General features: G+C 51.0%; 1 protein-coding gene across 6 annotated transcripts in view; it reads right to left on the reverse strand.

Moving 5' to 3' along the window:
* SLC25A22 (solute carrier family 25 member 22) overlaps positions 1 to 16,193 on the reverse strand; it is a 184,882-nt gene that overhangs the window by 19,690 nt on the left and 148,999 nt on the right. For 4 of the 6 annotated variants that reach the window (XM_075425194.1, XM_075425191.1, XM_075425193.1 and 1 more), the window contains 3 exons: positions 9,978 to 10,090; positions 5,705 to 5,830; positions 2,191 to 2,246 (listed from right to left, as the gene is read on the reverse strand). In XM_075425194.1, coding sequence (XP_075281309.1) covers positions 2,191 to 2,246; positions 5,705 to 5,830; positions 9,978 to 9,997 — 202 coding nt within the window. In that variant the 5' untranslated portion in view covers positions 9,998 to 10,090. Of the gene's footprint in view, positions 1 to 2,190; positions 2,247 to 5,394; positions 5,417 to 5,704; positions 5,831 to 9,977; positions 10,091 to 16,193 lie in introns of those variants that run through there. The other 2 variants (XM_075425197.1, XM_075425196.1) reach the window with 2 other exon arrangements.

A 16,193-nucleotide genomic window follows, 5' to 3' on the forward strand; every position in this document is an offset into this window, starting at 1 on the left:
GTCCTCCAACAGAGGCAAAGTGCCCTGCAGGGACAACTGACGCGCTTGTGACTTCTCTGTGGGGCACAACAGCTGCCATTTTAGCACATTAACATAAAATCCTCCCAATTTCAGCTTAAAGGCTGAAAATAAGAGCTTGTGAGTCATACAGCAACTTCTGCTGGGGAACTGAGACAGATGGAGAGAGCCAGGAACCAATCCCATCATCCGATTTCCATCTTCCCCTGTCTGCAAGGCTAAACTGCCTCTTCAACTTCTTCCTAGAAAAGTACTCACATTCTTCATGAATCTTGGACGTATTTTACCCACCATCCTCTCCCTGAGAGGGAGGGAAGGGTTGCGAATATCAGCTCACAGAACTGAGGCACAGAGACCGGGATTGCTGTATTTGGAGGACCCACCTTTGCACCCTGGCCATGCTCAAATATTTATCAGTTTCTGGAAGGAGCTGGAGCTGTTCACAAAAGCCCTCTCCAAATCCAGCTCCCGACTGAATAGTCAGAGGTGACAAGCAAATTCAAACCACCATCAGCTCCCTGAACAGAGGGAGTACAAAGTTAGTGAGACATGGACCAGGCTGATGAGACTCATTACGGCTGGAAAAAACAAGAGCTATGCAAACCCGTCTACACACTTTGAGATTTCTGCTCAGGGGTGAAAAGCAGCCTGGAAATGCACTTCACCTCCACCACCTCCACTCAGGACTTACAGGACTGAGCTGTCTCTCCCACAGGCCCTGATGGGTCCTACAGTCTTCCCTGTAAGTTTCCAGAGCATCATCATCCTTCTGCTCCCCAGCAAGCAGCCCGCCACTGCATATTTACAGCCAAAGTTAACGGAGGCTCCGTTACTGGCTAGGAACACAGAAGCAGCCAGCTTCTGGGAGAAATCAAGGGGAACACATACATCACTGCTAGCACTGAAGATGGAGCTTGCCAGAGTTCCTCAGGGTTATTTGTCTTGTTGCCTGCTCCCAGGAAAGCTGGCACAAACCAGCCAATCCATCCCCAGCATCCACCCCACTCCCCTGAAACACCCACCAGCAAGCTGGACAAGAGACGCTGCCTCAACAGCCAATGCCTGCTCCCAGCATGGATGGCCGCAGCATCTGTGCTTCCTTAGCAGCTATGGAAGAACTGGCAAGAGATGCTACTGCTGCCAACAGCAAGGCGCCAGCATTTCTGGACTCCCGCTCGAAAAAATAAGGAGCAAGGACTCACTTAATCAAAGCAGCACTTTAATCAGGCTTTATCAGTGAATGAGGGCCACAAAGCATGCTATCTAAACGCCTCAGAGAGAAAAACTGCATATTCAGGCAATCGGATACCAGTACATAAAATGAACCACAGCTCAGTGCCAGCTAAGCCAGTTGGACTCTGCTGCAAGCCAAGAAGGTGTTCCACATTTGCCTCTGCTACGAGTAAAGTCAGAATTTGGCCTGCTGTTCCTCTCTCCTCAAAATCTTCAAAAGCTTTTAAGGATTTTGTGTTTAAACTACAAAAGGTACAATGTCAACTGAGGAACTAATGCTGCAACAGACAGCCTAAGCCAAGGAGCCAGGAGATTACTAGCAGGTTAGCATACAATGACCAAACAGCTGAAGCTCCACCATGAGCTGGCGTCTGATTTTCTTACCACCCCAAGGGACTTTTTCTGGGGGCAGGTTATTTTTAATTTCATTTTTTTTAATTGCAGCTTGTCTTAGCACTTCAACAACGCACTCAGGCATCCTTGAGCGACAGCTACTTTTGGAGACAAGCTACCAACTAGATGGGACAGGAGGCCTGACCACGTTGGTGGTGGGCTTTGACATAAATTCAATCATCACCCACAAACTAAGACACAGGAGGTTTGCTACTGTCCCACTGACAGAAGTTACTCATGCCCAAGCTGGGAAACACACACATACAGTTCTCAAACAAAGTCCAGCTGCTACTAAAGACAAACTTCAGTAAACGGTAAGGTTTAACACAAAACAGCCACGGGGAGGGCTCAAGCCCTCAATGGTGGAGAGCTGAGCAGACAGCTGGTGTGGAGGAGTTTATTTTCAGAAACAGCTGCACCTTTCGACATCTTAGGATATTGCTAGGTTATTGCCTTATAAGCCAAAGAATATGGGCTTTTCCTCCCACTTATGTACCAGTGCTTCCAACGCAAAAGCTGCATCATACCTGACTCAGCTTTACTTACCTCTGTACATGCCAAAGTAGCCTTCCGACCGAATTGTTTTAATGAGGCAGTCAGACCTGCAAAAAAACCAGAGTCATAAATCACAGGAGCTCAAAGGTGGTTGAGAGCAGAGAAAAACAAAACAAATCTCTTGGAGTGGTTTTCATGTACAATCTGTCAGCAAAACCCTGAGCTGAGAAGGCAACTGCGTCAGCTGCTGAACACACTATTGTTCAGGCCTGAGTCCTGTTTCAGCTCCTAATTCACAGGGGCTTTGAAACCCCAGCTCACCCCGCACGTGCTGTCTGCTTTATAGAAGCATAAAAGGGACAAGTGTCACTGCAAGGGCTGTTTATCCAGGGTTCCCTGTGGCAAATGTTCATGAGATGCTCTAACAAGCAGATCCCCATGCACATGTTTTTAAATCCAGCTCTGGAAGGGAAATAAGGGGGGCTCAAAACCTTCAAGGTTGACTTGCTTGATTTACTCCACGCAATTCGACACAAGGCACACAAACACTAGAAGACCTGAACAGTCAGTAATCTGTGACCTCCCATGCAGATTAAAGCATTTACTTTTAACACATCGGGTCCCATAGCAGGCAGCGAGCACTCAGGTTCTTGCCCAGGGGAGAGCGTGGCAGGGTGCCGCAGAGGTCTGCTCCAAGGGGAAAACAGTCTACTGCAAAGGGGTACAGAGTGCTGGGATGGCTCAGAGTCTTCTGAAGGCACAAACACACACCTAACAAATCCAGAGGCGCAGCTCAGGAAGGCAGCGCAGATCCTCTGGCAGCGGTTCCCTGGCTGGAACATGGCTGCATGAAGCCCAGGTGCTGGCTGAAGGTTGCTCTGGGGTCTTTGGGGAGGGACAGGTACTTGCTGGGCCATAGGCGAAGGGAGAGGTGCACTGGCATGCATGCATGCATACATACATAATTAAGGAACAAAAGGCTCTTCTAAGCAGAAATAAGGAGAGCGTGGCTGATGAAAACAAGAATACATTATTTCCAAGAGATTTGGCAACACAAGGAGCAAATTTCATCTCTGTTCTGTAATAGTGCTGAGGTGGGAGAGAAGGAAATATGGAGTTCCCTCGAGGCCTTTATGGCCCTACTTGGGTCAAGACTGTTCTAGGGCATCCCACATTATTTGTGAAGAGCCCATCCTCCGTTGCTGCCAGTTGCAGAAATGAGTTTCCTCTCTCTTCTGGGATTCTCCACACCCTTTTGGACCCCGTCTTTCACACACTCCATCCCAGCTCCCGCAGCTTGCACACACCCATCCCATTCTTGGAAGCAGCCTCCCCACCCCCCCCATTCAGAAGACCCGGAAATCTAGGGGCACCTTTCTCCTATCCCTGCCATCCAGCTCTTCCACCGCAGTGCTGGAGGCAAGGCATTTTTCCTGAGCCAGCGGTGCTGCTTTGAACAAGCTGTGGCAGAGAGAGGAGCGGGAAGAGCTGCTCCTCACCATGTTCACGCAGCCCTGCTGCCTCACCATAAGGCTTGCATGTCACTCCCAGCCTCATAAGCTGCAGCAAAGAGAGATGGAGCCAAGGCCATGTCCTTTCTCTCCCTGGAAAAAAGGGAGCCGACAGCCAGCTAAAACTATACATAACATACCCTGGGCTGCACAGCCCGAAAGTCCAGCTCTCTCCAGCCCTCAGGGCTGCTCCACTGTGGCTCTTTCAAGAGAAAGGCTCCCCTGATGCCAACGGTCTCTCAAGCTGAGCAGAAGCAAGGCATGCTGTCTTAAAGCAAGACAGACAAAGTTTTAAATGAACTTGCTTCCTTCCTGGGTGTTCAGCAGACACCTTTGAGACGTGGTATTGATGGGCATACAGTATTTCCCAAAAAATAAGCCCCTGTAACTGGGGAGCTCAGACAAGCCTTCCCAAATCCCTAGCTAAGGGTGTCTCTGAGGACACACTCCACGCATGGTAACAGCATCCTCTAAGTGCCTTTCCCTTGACTGCTCAGGTAGGACACAGGACGGCCTGATGTTTATCTAGAGGATGCGTTATCCCCATTGCTTCCTTGTCCCTGCTGGCCCCTCGGCCCCCAAAAGATCCTTTCACTTGTCCCCAGCAGCCTAAGCTCACTTTCCTACAGCTGCTGCCAATGCCAGAGGCACCCCTCTAGCATTACTCATCCACATCCAGGCTTTGTTGCAGACTCTCAGCAGGAGCCAGCTCAAATATACAGGGCAAACCCTGCGTATTTCTTAACAGCACTTCATCTCACAACGACTCCTGGCTATGGAGCAGATCTGCACTCAACTGCTGGAGTCGCATCTCCTACTGAGCCTACTGCGCTCTCTTCTGCTGAGCTCCCCTCCACAGATGAGGCATCCAGGCATGTACTCTCAAGAGGAACCTACAAGCCTCCACCCTGCCCGAACTCCTGTTGCTGTCTCTGGTCAGGTCAGGGGGAGAAGCAGTGCTGAGGGCAGAGAAGCAATGCACAGCAGGAGCAGGACACAACAAAAAGGAGAGGCGAGGCAAGGCAAGACAGGAGGCCACGTCCTGCCAGCACGCCTGGGCACACAAACAGTGCCGGGAGCAGAGTGCTGTAACTGTCACGGGAAGCATCAGTCTGCCATGGCATGCCAAAGCCTACAACCTGAGCTCACGCATAATTACATGTCGTCAGCTAGAGCAAGGAAGCCCGGAGACTAAAGCCATGAACACACAGAGCATTTCCTTCCTGTTCCCACTCTGCCTCAAATTCTCCTGGCCAGGAAAGAGGAAAATACTGGTGTGGAGGAGCATGGAGCAGGTAACACTACTTCTGAACAAAGTGGGAGGAGGACAGGACACACATCATCATTCCCAGTCCCTTCTACTCCCTCAGTGACACCAGCACTTTCGGAAAACTAAGACCTGACTCTGGTTTCTAGGATAAAGTATCTTGTGCTGAGTGTGGTGCACATCTACAGTAGATACAGAGCCCAAAGCATCCCACACAAACCCCAGCTGAATTTGGTGGGCTGGATATATTCATGTTTTCTTTTCCTACAGCCTGCAGCACTTCATTTCTCTGGACATAGGACTGCTGGGGTAACTACAGCATGTGTCAATCTATGATCCTTCAAAAGGTCTGCATGCAGTGCTCTAGGCTGGGAATGGGTGACTGCTTTCTCTTTTTAAAACTGACACAGCAAAGGAAGTGACAGTAACCTCCAATATGAGTCACGGAAGCAGAGTGCTAGAAATTCCCTCACGCACCTGATTGTGGCCCAGCAGAAAACCGGACGGGGCTGCTTGTGTTTTGGTCCTGAGCCCCAACGCTGCTCCCAAGCAAGGGATGCAAACAGATATGTCCTCTGCAGAGATCTCACCTGCTGGGCTCAGCAGCCTGAAATGCTGCTTTACTTGCCTTATCCGCTCTACCACAGCTTGGTTCAAGATTGTCCCCTGGCTTTGCTGGGGACAGCCCAGTTCCTAGAAACACTGAACTCACCTGAAAGAGATAACAAAGTGGAAGGACTCCCCACCGAAAGCCCCAGGGGATGTTGCCTGTGCAGGCGGTACTCACATGCTGGTGTACATCCGCTGGCCATTTTGCTGGTTCTGCAGGCGAGTTTTTGCCAGGTCAATGGGAAATACACAGGTGACCCCAATCAGCCCAGCTATCCCTCCATTGATCAGCTTGGCAGGTAAACTGCAAGGGGACGAGATGCAGAGAAACAGATGTCTTAGCAATGGGATAACACCGCAGAGGGAAAGAGAAAAGAATGGAGCTCCTTTGCACGACCAGAGTTAATACATCACCGTGCAACAACGCTGTCGTCCCCCAGCATAAAGGGCGCTCTGCCTCAAGGCCAAGCTTGGCCCTTGCTGAACATACAGGAGAGGAGGGGAAAGCAGCACATAGCATCAGCACACACCCCTGATGAGTGGAGTCCAACAGCTAAGCCACGCATTGCTACGAGCAAGGAGAAACCCTGTTCTCCAGGACCCAAAGGTTTCTGTTGTCCCTAGAGGAGAAAAGACAGAGGGCTGGACTGTCTACCACGTGGACAGACTTCAGCTAGGGCCTGATGGCATCCAAGCCAGCAAGTTTACTGGCAAATGCTTTTCAGCACTGCAATCAGATACACATCTAAGGAGAGGTTTGTGACACGTCAGCTCTGCCATCAGGAGGGAACTCGCCCAGAAGCAGCGCCTAGCTGACAGCGGAGAAGCAGACGGTTGCAGCTCCAGGAAACTGTTTCCAGACCCACTGCCTGGGGTTAGGGGAACACACATAAACCAACAGCCTGGCGAAACCACTGAACTGGCAGCCTGCACAGCCGCAGACGTGGTGACGTGAGCCTATACCTCTCTGAGAAATCAAAACCTGACTGCCTGCATGTGCTTCCTAAACACAGGGCTTTTTCCGCTCGCCTTTGTGTTCCCATAGGGAGCTCTTGCAAGCGGCACTGAGTGAAAGCCAGATCAGCTAAACACGGGTTCCCAGAAAATTCAATTACGAAAGACGTCCAGCACTTACATGCTTGATAAACCACTACCCACAGAGACAAAGGAAGCCTGTTGGAGCCAGCTCCCTCCAATAAAGCACAGGATATGGCTCCCTGAACACAGAACGTGTCAGATATTACACTGACAGCTGACAGCAGTCCTAGATTGAAGCTGGGTGAGCCAGCAAGGCTGAGTCCTCCCACAGCAGGAACAGCCACGCTGCCTTTCATGACAGTGAAACGATGCTCTGACAGAGGCACAGACTGCATTACCCACTGGAAGCAGCAGCGGTGAGGCTGGCCGTGGCACGGTGGGGTGAAGCTCTGCAAACACGTTCATCCCGCAGCAGCCTTGCAGAGTGCTCTGCATTGAGAGGCAACTGCAGAGAGGATCAATAAGCAGCAATGCTGAAAGAGCTGCCTCTCAGCTTCAGGCACAAGGGAAAGGCAGGATATGGAGACTTGGGATTTCAACTTGAGGTCTCCCTGGGGGAAGCAGACAAGAACGGTGGAAAAAAAAAAGTCTTTGCCCACAAGTGCTAAGCATGACCTTGACACTCCAGGAATCTCCTTTCAGCCCTCCACTCTCCTGCAGCCACAGCTCCTTCATCCTCAACACTCACACCAATACAACACAGACATGCAGCCCCAGGGCTGGCACAGCTGGAAGAAGAGGTGCCAAGGACAGGCAGACAGATCTGAGCTCAGCCCGCATCCCCAAACAAGATGGTAATGACAGAGATTAAATCAAGCACAGCACATTCACGAGGCAGGCACAAATCAGTGCATGAGCTCAGCGCGGGGCCAAACTGCCAGATCTCACCAGCTTGAAACTCTGTTGCCTCGGGGATCTTTGCACCACAGTCTGAGAGGGAATAGATTTGCCTGCAACCTCCTATGCTCAACTTGTTCTCAAGGCATGGGAAAATTTCAAACCGTAAGCTTCACATCATGGCTCTCTCCTTACTTAACCCATAGTCACACTAAAAGAGGAAGTTAGAGACCAGATAAAAGCGTGTCAAGATGGAGGCACCACTGGGAAGGAGACCATATCAAGAGAGGTTCACATCAGCCTCCCCAGATTCAGCTCCGAAGTCACTGCTGGCCGGTCACAGACTGCAAGGCACAACCAGTGCCCCTCTTCAGCCTCAGCACCGTGACTGCTTCTCTAAGTGTCCCTGAAACACCCGGGGCAGGCAGACACTTGCCTCTCTAATCCTGTTCCAAGAGTGAAATAATCACAGGGTTTATATCAGGTGGGAGTGAGACACAGACACGTGGCAAACATCTTGCCTGCTGGCACCGTAAGTGCAAAAGATTCCCCAATTTCAGCACAGACCCCAGCAATAAAGGGGAACAGTCTGATGTGCCTGGGCAAGTCAAAAATTTAGGCAACGTGGGCTGCAGAGAGCCTCTCATTCTATTCATGGGTGAGAAACCCTTGCTCAACACCCCATCACACCTGAATCCAACCATCCAGGTTACCCCACATGCACTGTGGAGGGAGACTAGTACAGACAGACTACGCAGCAGTATCTGGCAAGATGCTGAGATCAAATTCCACGTGCACCACTGCAGAAATGCCATCCCCTTGATCACACCTGGCAGCAAACCGCTGCTGTGGATTTAAGTCTTTTGGTATCAGTCTCTTTTTGCTAAGGGACGACAGATGCACGCTGCAAGGGAAGAGGGAGTTCGGTAGATCCTCCAAGCTTAGACAGACCTCCTTGGCTTGGCTGCCTGTGACCACTGCAGGCTTGTGAGAGAGGACCTAAGCAGGAGAGGTGAAGGATTTGGGGCATGGAGAAGAACCCAAGACAGAAGGCACTGCAACTCAATCAAAAGCTTATTCCCTTGTGACTAAATCATCCCACTTTTCAACTCAGTGTGTTCTGCTCTCTCATGGAATGAGAATCCACTGTGCCTGGTCTCTCTGTCCTGTTTAGCTTCTGCACAGCTACTGCCTCTCACTACCTAGGCGCGCAGGGCTTAGTGAAACAGGGATAACACAGGCTAGCACACAAAAAAAGCCATTTGCTCAGTTTAACACGAGCAGGGATAGAAAGGCATCCCAGTTCTCCTAGTGCTCCTCCTCAGCCCTTTTAACTAGTCCCTGTAGCCAGCCAGCTCATGTTCACACTTCAAAGAGCACATCGGAAGGGCTGGGGCAGATCTCGGAGGATACATCTCCACTTCCTTCAAAATACCAAGCTTCAAATGGCCACAGACATCTGGTCCTCTTGTTCTGCTGAGGCTATCAGGGACATACACGAATCAGGCTCCATGGAGGTGAATCTCAGCACACCCTAAATGGGTATAAGAGCGCCAAGTGCTCTCCAAATTGGGTAACTGATGACGGGCAAGCCTAGGCACATAAACACTCCATGATGCTGTCTTGTTATCAGTGCAGCTCAGGACTGCTTTCATTTGCAGAAGGCAGGCATGCAGGAAGATATCCTAATCATGGCAAACGCTACAAAGCGGCAGCCCTCTTGCCTGTAGCATTCAGGCATTGCCAAGTCCTCTATCATCAGGTTTCATTCACCCACCTAACCCTTCTGTCCTGAACTGGTAACCTGGAAAAGTGGATGTTAGAAGAGGACCACCACAAAAAAAGCCATGGAAATCCCACAGCATGTAGGATTCATTTATCTGGGGCAACTTCACAAGCAGCAGAAAGTTGAAACCATGTGCAAGGCTGTGCAGACCCATCTGACACAGCTCTTAGGCAGCTACAGGTACAACTGTATCTTCCCAGAAAACTCATCCCACTTCATTTCCAGGGAAGACTCAAATGCAGCCTTTGCATATGCCAGGACCAATGCTCTTAAGTTCCTGCTGCGCACTTAAGTGTCACTAATTATTGTTGGTACTTCATGTTCCTGCAATCACTGAAGCATTGATGGGCTTTAAAAGAAGGGCACAAAACTGCATCTACACGGACTTTGTAATTACAAGCACTGCATCCTCAGCTGGTCAAGGAGCTGGCTTTGCTCCCTTGATGTCAGCAAGCTGAAGTCAGCAGGCCAAGCTGACCTTTGAAACAGGAAGCAAAAAGGAACAGATCCGTGCAGGGTAAAAAGCAGAGGGCAGAAAGAAAAAGGCAATGGTAGAGAAGAATTGAAGAAAGCAGAGATGGGACAACATGGCAAAGACAGAAAATAACAGAAGGCTGAAAAAAAGCAGGTAAGAAATGAGCAGAGAAGGAATCAGAACTGTTTAAGGCCAGAGGAGACGACCGGGTGATTTCCTCCAACCTCCAATATCACAAAAGGGAGTAAGTTTGAAACACTTTAAAAGAAAAATCTACAGCACAACCAGCAACTCAAAAATTTTTGAAGAAGTTACCTGATCTGTTTATCAGCCATTTAATTCAAAGTTGATCTTGTTAAGAAATGAATTTATTCCTTCAAATCGTTCCTTAATTTCTTTTTCAGTCACTTCTTCAGTTCAGTTTCTTCCTGGGATAGGAGAGAAAGACACCAAGGAGTCAAAGTTGAGACACACTGCCTGAAGCTCAGGTCCTACTGGGCAGACTGCAGGGTGAGGCCAGCCAAGGAATGAGCAACTTAGGGGAGCACCTGGTCTCCTCTGAGAGGAGACTGAGCTCCAGAGGGAGCCTTATAAATGTATGTGTGTATATAAATATAGAAGCACATATGGAGAGAAGAGCTGCCAGAGTCATCAGGCTCCAGCAGCACGTGAGGAAGAGCAGCAGCAAGGCAGTGCGCAAGCTCTGCCCAGCATCCAGGACAGACCTCCAACCCTCTGCAGGTCCACACCGCCATCCCAAGACAATCACCTGCCATTGCAAGACATGCTCAGCACTTCCCTCCAATACATACATGCTGTTTCTAAAGGACCGTCTTCAAAAACCCGCTCCTCCAGTGGTTACAATCCCTCCTCTATTTCCCAGCCCAAACCGATAGCCCATGCTCAGTCTTGTCCCAACATTGCCTTTTAAGTAGCGCCTCTCCCTTCCCAAGCTATTGATGTGACTTTGCCCTTTGGACCACTCCTTTCAGCTCAGTGCCTACTGGCACAGCACTGAAGCTCCAAGTCTGCAGGAATGGTTCTCTCTAAGACTCTTAACTGCTACTGTTTAACGAGAGCTGGTAGAAGCCACCACACAAAGAAATCTGGACACTGGAGAAAATTTCAGAAGCGGCCACAACTTTTCTGGAGGTGTCCTTGTCTTCTCCTCACCTCCAACCTGGGAACCAGGTGCCCCATGCTTTCATCTGGCATCTCAGTGGCACTCAGCTACTCTCCTCCCTCTCCCCTTTCAGCTGCCACATGGGTCGTGAGCCAGAAACAGAGGAGGTATCTTTGCCCTTTGCCTCTGGAATGAAATTTGCCCCTTAATTGCAGATTTCCTAAGCCACACAGAATCTCACACCCAACAAGGTAGCTTTCAGGCTGACACTTCTGCTCTGGAAATACATGAGGGTCAGAGGCGTCTTGAGAATAAAACGTCCCTGAAAGCATAAAGAGCTGGTGATGGTGCAAACAGGTACAGGAAGGAGAGCGGGTGAGGTTACACACAGTTCAGCACTGACCTGCTCCCCTCCCTGTTACGTCAAGTGCCAAGGACAGGGCAGCATAAAAGCATTTGCACAGTCCCATGTTTGGACGACACGAGACTAAAACTGCTTTTTCAGCCAAAGCCATGAGAGACCAGCACATGGAGCTGGAGCTCCTCTCCAAAGCGCCACACTAGAACCTCACCCACTGCACTACACTATTACACCTTCCATCCCTTCTGTGACCCCTCTTCAGATAGCTTACCTGATCTTGACTAAACTGTGGAAGCAGACCTTAGAAACCTCCAGATTAGCTAAGCCTGCACTTTCTGAGTGAAAACCGCTTACCCCTTTCACTGCATTTGCCTTCATATGCATGTCCCCGAGAGTAGTTTGGTTCCAGCTGATCTAACTCTCTATCAATTTAACCAGAATAAGACCAAAATATAAAAGTATAGGGAAACCAGCCGCTGAAAGCCTGTAACCCTGGCATAAACAAGCCCTGAATCATGAAAACTCACTTGGTAACATCTATAACCTCAATAAGGTATTTGTGTTTACTGAGGCAGCAGCTCTGACAAAACACACACACCAAGTGGTCCTGACACCCCGCTCCAAACTCTGGCAAACTCCCCCCTTGCTGCCCCAGCTGCACCCTTCCCTGCGGAGGGGCATTCAGGAGGCCAGGCACCCATCGCAAAGGGCAACGCAAGAGAAGACAGCAAGGCTGCTAACATTCACCACTGACAGGTAGCTGAAAGAGTGAGAGACTGAGATGGACACACAGACGTATCACAGGGCTATTTCTTACCTGCTGACACAAGTAGGGTGATGTGGGTGGGAGAAGACGCTACTGCACTGAAAGGGACTTGGGACAGCTCAGTTCAGCTCTCCTCCTTTTTTTTCTTTTGGCTTTTGGCTCCAGCTATCCACCTTCCCAGTAACTGCAGTGCCCGCCCCAGCTGCCTGACCCAGCTGGAAAACTGCTGCTGCTTCCCACTAGGGAACAGAAGCTCCCGCTGCAGCTGCACAGCACAAAGGGATAAAAACAGTTTTCCTAGGTTTAAAACTGGGCAAAGTTACAGGTTTCCTTGGTGCTGGCTGTACAGCCAGCAAATGCCAGGACTCGTATCATCTCCCCTAATAAAAGCTACTCAACTTGTGGACGAGCGAGGGGAAGCGAATGATGTGATCATTTTACAGCAGACACCAGCACTTGATAACTGTTTACACAGCACCTGGCACAGCGGAGGCCCCTGAATGTCCGTGGTCAGGCGATTTTAACGCATTAAGGGATTTTAATGCACTGAGGTGGAAAGCTTAGTTGAGCTCTGTTTGTTTAAACAGAGCTCCAGCAAATAACCATTTGCAAAACAAACCCAAAGTCACTGCAAACTCTATCCAAGCACTTTGCTGTAATATACAGAACTCTCCGAGTTCCTTAAAAGATGGTGAACGATGCAGCCTCCAGCACCCTGGCCAGGGAGTTCCTGCGAAGAGCTGGTCCCCAGTCCCTCCCAGGGCAGGAAAATAGCTGCTGCAGTCCCAAAGGCTGAGAGGAGGAAATACACAGGCTGGGAAAGAATGCCAGTAATTTTATAGGATATTTAAAAAACAAATCCACAACAACATACAACATTTAACCAAGAAAGAAAAGAGATTAAGTAAAAGCCTAAGCATATCTCCCCAGGAACATGGTGCTCTTGGGAAGCCAAAAAATGCAAACAAAAGCAGGCAAGCGAAGCTTCTGCAGCCAAGCAGGGGTGCAGTTCCAGGGCTTCCTATGGGAGCAGGGTCAGGAACCAGGGCTTGCATCTTCTCAGGAAACCTCCCATCAACACCTGCACTGAGGCAGCGCACAAGCCAGCAGCACCGAAAAGGTGCTGATGCCTCAGAAAGTCTTCGTATGGTTAAACTTCACAGCCAGGCAGACAACAGCACTGCTGAAACTGGGAACCTGCACGGCACGAGAAGCACAGGAGCTGCAAGGAAACTGGTAGCAGGTGGCCAGGGGAAACACGAGCCGCCAGACACCCACCTCAAAGCCAGAGAGCCTGAGCAGGCCTCATGGAAGGTGGGTCCTAAATCGAACATCCCGTAATTAAGAGAGCGAGAGCTGCATGTGCAATGAATTATGTGGCATTAATTCTTTCCCAGAGTGCTGTTAACACAGCTAGGCGTGGATTAACGCTCCATTACCCACACACCAGGACATCCCTTCTACATTTATTAAAATGATCAAGCAAATTAGTTTCAGAGTGACATGCACACCGCAGCACGGGGAATTGCCTCCATGCTAGCCAGAGAAAAGCGGCGCAAACAGCCCGAAGCTCTCACTGCTGCGTGTAGATAGCCCAGGAGTCTCCTCAACCCAGCCTCTCCCTTTTCCCAGCTCGCAAAATCCAGCTCCAGAGAGCAACACAGCAGCCAGACTGGGGGTACCACAATGCAAACCCAGACAGCTTTGGATGTACCTAGTCTTCACAGCCTCAGTCACTAGCAAAATGGTGTTATTTCGCTCCCCTGCCTTGCCAAACACACTCATCCACTTACACTACCCAGATGGTATGGTTTTCTCCAGGATGGCCAACCTTTCCACACCGCAGACCTGCCCGCACTCCTGACCAGCCTGGGGCACTGTGCTGCACTCTTCACCTTTGCTTCTCACCCTATCACCTGAAGGAAAAAAGTGCTTACCAGAGAATCACAGCCCAGCCCAGGGCATGGAGAGGAGCACGCCGGTCTCACCACATGCCATGTGTGCTGCTGGCAAGCTCAGACGGAGACACAGGCACCCAGCATCTCCACAAGCCAAGACATCACAGGAGAAGTAACAGGTTAAGCTTACCCACACCTCTTTGACCATGCTCATCACATTTGCTGCCACCGCACTGCCCTATGGCTGTAGGTTGCCACCTCTACCCCTAGATGGCACTTCTCTGCCCACAGTCTGACCCCGGGGGTCCCCACAGCTCCAGCACCCTCCTTCTTGCTCTGCTCTCCCTCTGCTAAGTCTGCCAGAGCCACTGCTGGCATCCTCCAAGCCAGGCGCAAGCTCTCTCCCAGTCCACCAGCTCCCCCAGTCCTGCCAGCAGCCCCCCCCCAGAGGCCGGCTCCTCGCGTTTGCCCTCCACCAGCCCTCCCAGTTTCCAGGCTCTGCCCTCCCCAGCAGCCCCACTCCGCAGCTGAGTGCAGCCTCTCGGCCACAGCCTGTCGGACATGGCAATTTATCTGAGCGCACACAGGCTGCTGTTTTGACAGAAGACCTCTAGCACACGTCAGCTGGTGCTGCAGCCGAAGGAGGCAATCCCATCCTCTCCCTACACCCAAACATGTGTTCTCATCCCCACTTCAGTGCCAGCACAAACATTTGTGCAGAGCGGTCAGGCAGGGATGAGGCAGAACCGGAGGCCAGCACATGCTGGAGCTGTCACTGAAAGCAAACATTTGAACTACAACCTTGACTTGAAAATAAACAGCAGAAGGGGAAAACAGGACTTGCTTCCACATATGTCCATGTGTCTTGCGAGCAGACAAACTCAGCACCCCAGCCAGAGAAGCCGACATCAAGAAGCAGGGCTCAGAGGGTGAGAGGAGGGAGAAAAGCTGCGCCAGCATCCACTATGTTGAGAGGACACAACCATGCAACCGCTCACGGTCAGAGACGGGGGTGGGGGGAAGCAATCAGCAGCCTAGTACTTGCTGGGAGAGGAGAAACCCTCCCGGATCAGCACACCACTTTCCTTCTCAGCGCAAACCCATTTGAAGGTGTGAACACCCTGCCAAGTTTCACTAACAACTGAAGCAAAGCTGCCATCACAGCAATAAGGTTTAGGGAGTGCAAACTGAACTGCAAATATTTCCTGAGAGAAGCTGCTTTCTAGATGCATGCCGGACACAAAGAACACACAGGAGTTCGCACCAGAAATCCACATCCGGGGAGAAGCTGTCAACTTGGCTCCCGCCTGCTCAGGACATTTCAGGATAGAGAGGATGGAGGGGATCAGTGGCAGCTTCATCTCAGCTGCTACCTTGCCCTTAGGCTCTCAAAAGCAGGGACTGCCATGAACTTCCCTGAAGCACCAGACATGGCATTAGTCCTCAATAAAACAAAGCAGCTCTCGAACACGCTGGTGGACGCTCCCCCACTGTCACAGACTGTCACCTCCTCCAGCTGCAGAGTGGGACAGCGTGGCCCCTTCGTACCGTTCTGCCACCAGGAAGAAGTCCTGGGGCTGAAGAAGCAAACTCACCCACCTCACGGTCAGCCACCACCTGTCCCCATATGACACTGGGCTTTGAAAGCGCCAAGCCCAGGGCATGTCTCCCCGGTACCTCCAGTGAAAAAAGGCCGAAGTGCCAGCGGGAAGGTGCCACATCACCTGCCTGCACCACCAGCTGCTCACACCCCCGTGGGGACGGGCTCAGCAGCACAGGGCCCACTCGGCTTGCAGGATGGCAGGGATGCTGAGCTCCAGCACACAGGGTGCTGCTGGCTCGTCCTTCCTGACAGCTCGCCGCAAGAGCCCTCAGCTCCTGCAGCCTCTTCTGTCCTCCACAACTTAATTCTGCCTTGTGCAGCCTCCTGCTCGCTGGCTACTTGGGATAGGTGTTCCCCGGCGCCCTCCTATCTACAGCCAAAAAATCCAGAGCACGTTCACAGTGAAAAGTCAGGCTGGCACCCTCACAAAAAAACGCAGGCAGACTTTGCCCCCGTATTGGGTCTCCACGCTCCTTGTGAACTGGGCTCAGTCTGGGGAGCCTTAACTACTTCATGCTGCGAAACCTTGCGATGACAGAAGAACGCCTCAAAACATCTCCCTCATGCCACAAAGAAACAGGCAAGTTTCCTGGCAGTGCAGGATGGTCCCCAGGCTGAGGGCATGTTACAGAGGTGTTTGGCTTTGCAAACACGAGTGGTGACAGTATGGATTTACCTGGATGCCCACAGAGGGGGAAAAAGAGGACCAAAACTCCCAATTGGCAGCAAAGGCTCCTGAGCTCTCATTCCAGCTCTGTCGCTGAGTTGCCCTTTACCTTC

Source organism: Opisthocomus hoazin, chromosome 7, assembly GCF_030867145.1.
Source record: "Opisthocomus hoazin isolate bOpiHoa1 chromosome 7, bOpiHoa1.hap1, whole genome shotgun sequence".
Classification (NCBI taxonomy): Eukaryota; Metazoa; Chordata; class Aves; order Opisthocomiformes; family Opisthocomidae; genus Opisthocomus; species Opisthocomus hoazin.